The 10,322-nt window shown below is 45.3% G+C and overlaps 1 protein-coding gene across 1 annotated transcript; it reads left to right on the top strand.

Moving 5' to 3' along the window:
- The first annotated feature begins 1,787 nt into the window (after positions 1-1,787).
- Positions 1,788-2,927, top strand: LOC109783701 (uncharacterized). The gene is made up of 2 exons (XM_020342299.1): positions 1,788-2,612; positions 2,712-2,927. The coding sequence occupies exons 1-2, from the start codon at positions 1,788-1,790 to the stop codon at positions 2,925-2,927; spliced, it is 1,041 nt and encodes a 346-aa protein (XP_020197888.1).
- The last annotated feature ends 7,395 nt before the right edge of the window (positions 2,928-10,322 follow it).

Genomic DNA, 10,322 nt, shown 5'->3' with positions numbered 1-10,322 from the left:
CGTGATTTTAAAACACTGTTTGCATATTATAAAATAATCACGATTTCAAAAAAGTTTCTGCGAAAAACAAAATGTTCATAATTTTTTTTTAAATGATCGTGTATTCAAAACATATTTGGTAATTAAAAAAAAGCCCACGAAATTTTAAAAAAGTGCACAAAAATTCAAACAGATCCATAAAAAACGAACAAAACGAACCGTTGCTTACATGGTTTATTTAGGAGATCTATAGAAGTTGTTTATGATTTTTCACTCCAGTAAAAGAAAAAGGTTTTCCTGTTCTGTACAACGTCGAGCCCCCAAAAAATTGACACAACTTCCTATGTGTTAGTTTTTAAGCTATATAAAAATGAATAAATGTCTAATTTGCCTCCCTACAGAATTATGTTTGTTCTGGTACCACAATTTTACTAGTCATGAAAAACACCGCGACGCTAGGGCAAGGTAGGACACATCATTCATCAGTCTAGCTCAATGCAGGGTCCATCAATGCAGTCTGCTCAGCCAAAAAGATTCGTTGTGGCGCCTTAGGAAATCCAGTCGTGATGAGACCATCGCATTTCCAGTTTTTTAAATGACTTCTTAAAAATCCTTTATCTCATCATGACATGATTCAAACATAGCTTATGAAATGACATTTTAAAAGTCCTTATCTCATCTTGGCATGTATTTCAAATTTTTTTATCACTACCACATCTGCATAATCTCATTGTTTTTCTTTCGTTGCAATCGTATGGGTGTATTTGCGAGTGAAACACAAAGGAATCGGTCCCCAAGCTAGCGGCTGTGGTGTCACTATAGTGTGAACGCCACCAACCAACTTTTCTCAAACTCAGCGACGAGCAATCACTCGCTCTCGCGCGTAATTATCGATAGGTGCGTGCGTGCGTGCATCTAGGCCGCCCCGGCTGTCCGGCCGGCACGGAAAGCGCTGCGACTGCGACGCAAACGAAATCGTCGACACGATACGCGCTGCACACACACAGAGCACGGGTCCCCGTACGTAAACGTGCGGCATTAAAGTGGGCGCAGCTAGCCGGTGCATATATGCCGCGCTCCCGCAACTGTTAGAGCTATTCCAATGGGGCGACCCATTTCGTTCGCTGGCGTTCGTTTGGATCGGTGCGGACATAAAAGTCGGCCCAACGCGTCGACCCAAACGGACGCGCGTCCGCTTGGCGTCCGTCTGCCTACCCATTCCCGCCCCATTTTTGAGCCGGATTTGCGTCGGCGCAGACACGAGACGGACGCGTGCGTGCCTTCTTCTCCCTCGGGTTCGCTTGTTGGTGGCAGCCTCCACCATTTCCCTCCATTTCTCCCCAAAACCCTCCCGTCCGCGCGCGCTCCCGCCCCACCCCCGCCATGGACGACGACCTCAACCTCGACGCCGCCGCCGACCTCGCCTCCCTCGCCTCGTCTGGCATGACGACTGCCCCTCCGGCAAAGGCAAGCCTCGCGCCCCCCACAAGACCGCCGCCGCGCCCAAGCCGAAGAAGGCGCTGACGCCCGAATAGCGGGCAAGGGAGTCGGCCAAGAGAAAGGGCCGAAGGCACGCCGCGGACGCGAGGGATGAAGCCATCGCGGCGGCCGCCGTCGCCGTCGCCGCGCAGCAGGAGGTCACCAACGCCCGCGTTGCGGCGGTAACGAGGGAGGCGCTCTACATGCTAGGGTTAAACCCTAGCCAGCACGGCCTCGTCAACGCCGTCGTGGCCGCGGACACCACCGGCTCATCTGTGTTCCCTCGGATGGTGCTGCCCAACTCGCCCCGCGCGTCGGCTTGCACCCCGATGCCTGGTTTCCACGTCTACCCGCAGGCCTCCCGCCTCTCCGGGGAGTGCTCGCTCGAGGTGAGCGTGGTGGCGCCTTCCACGCCCGCGCCCGCGCCCATTAACCTCAACGCCACACCGGTGGCCGGTGGCTCGTCATCCGGAGGCGTGAGAAAACGCGCGCGGCAGATGCCAGCCGACGTGCTGCCGGGCGCACGCAACCTGTTCTACGGAATGCCGGCTGCCGGCGACGAGGACTATATGCAGAACCTGATCTTCGAGGGTGGTGCGCCAGCTGCTGGCTATGATCCCGACGAGACACAAAGCCAGGACGGCCAAGGGGCGTTCACGCTATCTGCTGGCTACGATCCCGATCAGGCGGCCTTCATGCGTGATCAGGTCGGCATGGACCTGGATGGCTTCCCACTTGACCACGAGTTTTCGGAGGACTACGGGCAAGAGGAAGAGGACGAGTGCGACATCGAAGGGGAGCCTTTGTTCGAGGACGAGCCCGCCAACCAAGCCGCCGGGCCGAAGCTGAAGCAGAAGAGCAAGTGGACCAAGGCATACACGGCAGCCAAGGACAAACTTCTTTGCGAGTGTTGGAGAGACATTGGGCAAGACCCCAAGACGGGCGCCGAACAAAAGCATTCAACTTTTTGGATTCGTGTCCATCGTGAGTTTCATGAGCTCAAGAAGTTTCCGCCTTACCAAATAGTGAGCACGCGCGGGTGGGTGTCCATTTCGAAGCGATGGAGGGTGATCCAACAAGAGTGCAACAAGTTCTGTGCCACTCTTGAGAGCGTCAAGGCCCGCCCCGTGAGCGGCATCGGCATGCAAGACATGGTATGCTAGCAAGCCGCACTCTTTTGTGTCTTCAAGTTTATGCTTGCGTGTTCATTTGCATACCATTTGCCAATGTGCTTGCATGAAATACATTTGTAGGCATTCAAGGTCCAACACAATGGCAAGTGCTTCAACCTCTCCCATTACTTTAGGGTCATCAAAGACGAGGAGAAGTTTAAGGCGCAATATGCCGCCCTGAAGTCGCGTGGGGGGAAGCAAGCCGTGGAGGAGATTGGGGACGGCGAGAAGGCACGGCCGCGGGGAAGACCAACTCAAAGAAGGAGGACAAGCGGGATGCGGCATCCAACGCATTGATCGCAAGCCTGGAGGGCATGATGAATAAGAAGGACTCAAGGGAGGAGGAGCGTCGGCGTTACGAAGAAGAGCAAATGAACCCCTTCATGGAGATCCAAAGGAGAAGGCTTGAGATGGACGCGGAGAAGCAAGCCAACATGCTTGAGATGGAGGCGGAGAAGCAAGGCAAGATGCTAGAGATCGAGGCCGCCAACGCCAAGACCAAGGCAAAAGAACTGGCTCTCGCGAGCATGATGACCGGGATGGAGATCATGAAGGTGGATTTCAACACCGTGTCGCCAAGGAAGATGCCGTGATTTGAGAAGATGCAGGCCGACATGCTCAAGTTCAACGACGAGTGATCTCGTGGCGGCGAGCGCCATCCTTTTTTTTGTATGCCGGCAGGTGCGCTGGCATGACCACGGGGCCGCGATGGCGTGGTCGAACTCAAGTCCCACCTTTTTTTGTGTGCTAGCATGTGTGCCGGCCGTTGGCGAGTGCGCCAGCATGAACTGTGTGGTGATATTTTTTGAAGCCGGCATTGTATGCCCGGCGCTGGCATGGTGCCGGCATGAGACATGGCCGCTGGCATGATTTATGACCGCATGCCTTTTTTACAAAATTGAGTGTGGACATGAAAGGGTTGGCGCGGTGGGCGCACTGCCGACCTAAATCTAAAACAGGGCGGGCGGCCGACCTAAACGGACAAAAAGCGAACAAATGCGCCGTCCCTTTGGATCGGCCCGTTGGAGTTGCTCTTAGAGCTAGCTAAATGTACACATCTAAAGTACCACAGAGAGTAGATGTCGGCAAACAAATTTCTGTTTAATTACCATGACCTGTCCTATATAGGGTCCAGTTGGAGCTCTTTTTTTTACAGTATATATAGGGTCCAGTTAGAGCTTCTTTTGACAGTATACTGCCCAGTTCGAGCTACCCAAAGTACCTATGCACATACTTCTTGCGACGTTCGATCAGGTCATCAAGGGCGCTTCAGTCTCGGTTGCATGGTAGCTAAGCAAAGCCACGATGAGAGTTGTGGACAGTAGCTAGCTAGCTAGACCTGGGAGGTCCCGGTCCTTGTACATGTTGCACGCTCCTCCTTGCACTAGAATATGGTTTGGCGTCACATGGCAGGATGCTTCTCATTCCCCTCATGGCCCATGCCTCTGCGTACGACTGCGCGCATGTGTGCATGGCAGTGCCAACTGATCGAGCTAGCTGTGACGACTGATGAGGGGCGACGAGGGTCGGACAGAGAAACGAACGAGGCGAGAGTGAGATACTCTACCGATCGAGGGCGACGCGATGGCGCCGGGAGTTTTTTAAGCTCGACCGGCCCAGGCCCGAACGTGGGAGTTGGGCAAGGGAGTTAATGGCAGTGAGCTGGACAAAATCCAAAATCATTCTGCATCACTCGGAGGTTGGTGTATTGCATCGCCATCGCCGCTCCTTCAATTCGGTAACGAACTTTGAAAGGGCCATCCGTTACATGGAAATATACTAGTACTAGTAGAATATGGGATTGGGGCCTCCCTGAATTGCTGCATGCGTCCACTGGCCCGGCCACCCGGTTCTTGTGCATCTTTCAAACAGTTAAAAAGAAAATGAAAGCACTTAGAAGCATTATTTTTCTCCCGCAAAAAAAGAAGAAGAAGCATTCTTTTTCAATATGGAGTACTATAATGTACCTGAGAAGATAAAGACAAAGGGTATCTGAGTGTACAATGGATGAACCGGGTCAAGCGGTAAGGCAAAAGTGAGTGGCAAAATCAGATAGATTAAGCTAGCTAGGACCATGACCAGTTCTCTCGCAAGAGGACAAGATCAGCTAGGGCTGCACCTTTGCCACAGTTCGAAGCTGCAGGACCACGGCCGATTAAGTTACTCTATCTCAATAGTGCTAGTGCCCCCAGAAGATCTACTAGCTAGAGGATTAGTCCGTCGAGCTTGCGAGATCACAAAGTTACTACATGACGATGCTAAGCATCGGGAATCTAAAAAGACAAGAGTGGAATGCATGAGCAGCATTCCCCTCCGCAAGAAACAGTTGAAAAAGCAAGAACTCTTGTCATTACTTAGCTGCCACTACACTAATTTAACTATTCCATATTTATTTGGATCTCTCCTACTACTTGTACGCGTGTCTCTATCCTTCGCCATATTGATTGTTCCCCTGTTTGGCTGCAGTTTAAGGAAGCTCGAAGGATAAGGCCATAAGGGCATACATTATTTCATGCCAAATGCAAAATGTAGGTAACCATATGTTGATGCACATATACACATTATCATAATCTTCCGCAGACGTTCTTCAATAATAACCAAACATATACTATATAGTACTACTTAATCATCCATATGTAGCTGTTTTGAATCTTCAGCTGATCATATCCAGACTAGAAAATGGGCACTCTTGATCAGATGCTGAGATTCTCCAGCCATTAATCAGAACAGATCACATTAATCACAGCATGACACACACTGGGCAAATGTATTCCATCTAGAGTTCTAGACTGTACTCCATCCGATTTGTTTAACTAAGCTACATGCTTTAAACAATGAGGAGGTGGTCAGTATTTCTAATGCAAGGACAGGCTGCCCTCAATTCCAATCCAGCGACAGTTCCCCGTAACTAACTCCAAAACAATTCTTTCTGGTGCTTTGCGAGATCAGATAAATTACTCTATTTAAGATGGAGAACTGGTCGCATTCTGGACAGTACTCTACAGCAAGTGTCAAGAAGTCAATCCAGATCGAGAAGCAATACAACATGTAGTAATTAGTGAGACCATTAGCAGTATAATAGCACTTCAATTTGGAATCTTTTTGGGGACCTAGAGAGAGAGATGGCTGTAGAGGGGGATTAAAAGAAAGCACTAAACTGACAGGACGTGTACGCTGTCAGCAGAAAAGAAACATTAGGGCACAACCCTCCAAAAATACCGAATGCTTGAATGTGTGTGTGCTGCGAGACTCTTGGCCTTGACTCGATTCCGGTGCCTTTGCTAAGTCAAACTGATCAAAACATATCCTCATAATTCTTTTGACAATTAATTTACCAAGGGCGATGCCTAGACAGATTCCGTGAGGCAGAGGTAAAAAGAGAAAGACGTGGGTTGAATTGATGGTTGACTAGTAAACTCATGCATACGTACGTTGGATTCTATTTTTTCTTCCTTACACTTGTTAAAATATTGTTGTTACATATGGACATGCTAAACATTTTTTTGAAAGTTACCATTACATTTTTAATCAACCCTTCATTTTAACTCATATATATTTATATTCTTATTCAATAATTAACTTTTGTAGCAAATATATATTTATGTCCTCCTAATTAACTGACTCATACATGCAGTATTGCATCTTAAGAGGACCAAATGCCTACATTTATGCAATATTACCCAAGAAATCTAATGGACGAGGAAGGGGAGTTGGAGTGTGACAGGATCTCAATTTCTTTTATTTTATGAAAAATCATCGCTCTCAATTTAGATGACGACCTTGGAGTCTAATTAAGACACATGCACGCAATATTGCATTTCATGACAGGGAACAATGGCTACATCTATGCTTTATATACCCAAAAAATCATATGAATGAGGAAGGAGCAGAGTGTGTGAGCGTGACTATATCTTTTACTTTTTAACAGAAGTGCGACCGGCCGGAAGTCATCATATACGTTTAGCATGTAGCAATATGCTAGTTTAACCGAGTCCTCAAAAATATAATTAGGTTTCTAGGTGTAGCAACTGTTTTCAGATGCACACGACTGTGCTTACGAATGAGAGCACAGACTCCATCAGCACAAGTTTAGGTTAATTTAATACCGGCAGAGTGCAGGAAGAGATAACATCGAACCATGTCTTAATCTGCATCCAAAATGCCTCCAAATGCGGTCTCCCGATTTTCTGCACCACGAAAACCACGGCGCGCGCAATATTGCAGACCCTTTGTCATGGAAAAATTTGGCTACAAGGTTATGCGCGTGCAAACGATCCCATGTACTGGATGTCATTCAGATTCAAAGAAGCTTCCCTCAGAAAGCTACTTGTGTTTAACTAAGAACCACTTGATGCTGATTGATCCTAATAATATTATTATAGAACCATAACGAAACTAAATTAGCAACGAGTTCACTGTGATTTGACCCAATTCCGGATGACCACAATCTATCTGTGTGTGCCTAAACGGTTCTCAGTGGGATATGCATGCATGTGAATTTATTTGCAGAGGCTTGGTTGGCATTGTAAGCAACGGAATTGTCTACGTGATTTTTTAGTTATATACCTAACTGGTTTTGGTTTTGTCGTTCATGTTTTTTTTAAAACAAGATTTGTGGTTCATGTTGCTAACGACGTCATTGGTTATCGATGTCACTGAATAATACTGCAAGTATAGTAGTATCGTATGCTCATGTGGTGCATCTTAATTATTATTGTGTCGTGGTCTGTGATGAGGCGTTTACAGGTAGTTTACACCTCATTAGTTAATTTAGTTTTATTGAATAACTAGTCTATCTGACATCAAGAACCAGCAGGCCGGATACTATTCTTTCTCCGGTCAGCATATTGCTGTACATGTCCGCGAATACCACGAGCACGTTCATATGTATGAAATCAATCGATAACAAAACGGCCGGATGATGAAAAGGAATAAATAAGATGATAACGTACTATACTTTCTCAAGAGAAAACTATGCTCCTATCACTTTCGTATCTGCCAGCATCTAATTAATAATCCAACCTTTTAGGTATTTTATCAATCTACTAGATTTACATATGTATACCAATGATGCTCCGTGATTTGGTACATCAAAGTTCTTCAAATAAGAACCAGCTGTTGAGTTTGCAAACAATATACCCTCTGGAGCAAATAAACATCTCTTCTTCACCCTAAATAAATTGAATCCTGATAAGCGCCACACGTGTGGCACGAACACATGGCAGCTCCGAACATTTTTTATGGCAAATTTAGAGACACAAGCATGGCATACTTTAGTTGTCAAGCATGGCAACTTCCTTTTCGGATGGCAAGTTTGTTTTTTTTAGTTTTTTTTTCAAATGACAACTTTAGTTGTAAAAAATGTCATGGCCAGAATACTTCGTGCTACACGTGTGACACTTATCATTTGGGAATAATTTAGCATGCCAGATGGCTCGTGGATTACCATACTATTGTTGCCGGGATATATTACTCCACTTTAAAGTTTGTAGGAGTCTCTTTGATTCGCAGGATTCTAAAAATATGGGAATAGGAAAACTATAGGATTGGAATGTCATGCTCATCTCAATCCTACAAGATTTTGAGGCCTTTGTAGGAATTTTATAGGATATGATTTTTGAAGGAAAAATTCATATGAAGCCCTTTAGTTTGTAGGAGTGGATTCCTATTTCTATGTAGGATAGGAACCAATCCCTCACATTTCAAAGAAAAAAATTTAGCACAGACTCAACGAAAAAAATCACATCCTATGCATCAAATGTCATCTCTTTCCCTATTGGAATTGAGATGCATATCATCTCACTTTCTATGATTTTCTTATTCTTATGATATTTCTATCCTATGAACCAAAGGAGGCCTAAGTTGTTTGATAGCATCATAGGAAAAACAGAGGATTCTTTCAAAGTGGTTTGAGTGGATGCTAGAAATCTTATGGAAAGTGGTAAAAAATTCCTTCGAAAAAGTTCCTATAGGATTCAATCCTATGAATCAAACAACCAACCTAGAAAAAATTTCTATTGATTCTAATCCTCCAAAATTCCTATGAAAATCCTTTGAATCAAAGGAGCCCCTATAGAATGGTCTGCAATTTTGGGAGTCAGATCGTATGTACTCCTTTTGGTTTTATTTACTCTCGTATTAGCTTTGTCTCAAGTCTCTTGTGGCCTTATGGCCATGGAGGCCTGATGGAACCCGACCCTTGCCAGTGAGAGGGCTCTTGGTTGTTTTTAGGCGTGCCATTGAGTTTGGTTCAGTTTGCGTTCTGCTCAGGAAGGCAAGGCGGTTGCGGCTTCCTTAAGATGGAATAAAGTTCTCCCTACCTAGTTCCCATCCCGCAGTGCGTCTAGTATCGTCGGATGGCGTGTGGATGTGTGTCTCCGGTGGATCTTGCGGTATTCGGTCGGTGTTTGCCTTCGGTGGACCTGCTTGGATCCAGTTTTCGTTCGTCTATGTATGTGTGTCTACAGGTTGGATCATTTTGATCTACGTTTCTCTTCATCGGAGATGGTTGCGGTTCTGGTGCGTTGGTCTTGTGGGGCCTTAGCACGACGACTTTCCAACTGTGAGATACCATAAGTTCTGCTGGCTCCGGTGAGGGCTAGGCGATGGTGGCAGCATGCCTTCGGCTCGCTCCAGTGCTTATAGTCATCGCCAGGTGGTCTACGGACATGGATGTAACTTTTGTTGCTTATGGTGTTCTCTGTACTGCCATGATAATTGATGAATAGATCAAAAAGTTTTTCCCACAAAAAAAATCTTTATCTCAAGTCAAACTTTGTAAACTCTGATCAAGTTTATACAAAAATTAATTAACATCCACAATACAAAATAAGTACCCAACATTAAATATAGTTTCTCATCATTTTTGTTGAAAGTTTATATTATTTTCTATAAATTTAGTTAAACTTTATAAAGTTTGACTTAGGTCAAAGCTAATATGCAGAGTAAACAAAGACGGAGGGAATAATGAAAGTGGTATTTGACATTGCAGTGGGTTCTTTCAACAAGTTTTATCCCTAACATTCCCGTCGACGACGAGGCGCCTACGATGACTTCATAAATCTCAAGATGATATGCCGGCTCAGTCTCTCGAAAATGCTCATAGGGGTAGGATGTGCGTGTGTGCGTTCATAGGGATGAGTGTATGCATGTATGTATGAGTGCTTGCGTCTGTACTGTGTAAATAAAAACAAGTTTTATCCTACTTTTTGTTTGGCCAACATTTTCTTCTTCAATTTTTACGGCTATATTTACAAAATAAGTCCGGTACACCATAATTAAATTAGCCCCGCAAAAAGAAAAACATAACCGAACTCACATACTACCCCAAACTGAGCCTAATAGCATGGTTAATAATATAGCCAGCAGCTAGCTATATAAGATTACCATGTCATTAAGAGCTAGCAATATTATTCAGTCATACAATAGGGTTGGAAGGTTGGCTCTAAGGCTTGTGATTTTTTTCACTCTCTCTCTTTTCTCTCATTTACTCATTTAACCTTTTTTTGAGTAAATTTTACTCATTTTACCTATGAGCATCTGAAAAGGCTGGTTATTGCATTAGAACCTACTCCCTCCTTTTTGCCTGTCTCTCTTCTCCACATATACAAAAATACCATGTAAGTGGGCTTATAGCCCATTATTGTATTTGTTCTATGCGACCTCAACCCAGTCAAAATGTAGGGTTCTTTT

The sequence above is a fragment of the Aegilops tauschii genome, chromosome 2 (genome assembly GCF_002575655.3).
Source record: "Aegilops tauschii subsp. strangulata cultivar AL8/78 chromosome 2, Aet v6.0, whole genome shotgun sequence".
Classification (NCBI taxonomy): Eukaryota; Viridiplantae; Streptophyta; class Magnoliopsida; order Poales; family Poaceae; genus Aegilops; species Aegilops tauschii.
This window is presented reverse-complemented; position numbering and strand designations above follow the sequence as displayed.

Excerpts from the sequence above, each read along its gene's own strand:
- LOC109783701 (XM_020342299.1), top strand. The coding sequence starts at position 1,788 with ATGCCTGGTTTCCACGTCTACCCGCAGGCCTCCCGCCTCTCCGGGGAG. Across the intron at positions 2,613-2,711 it reads GCATCGGCATGCAAGACATG|GCATTCAAGGTCCAACACAA; the intron begins GTATGCTAGCAA and ends ATACATTTGTAG.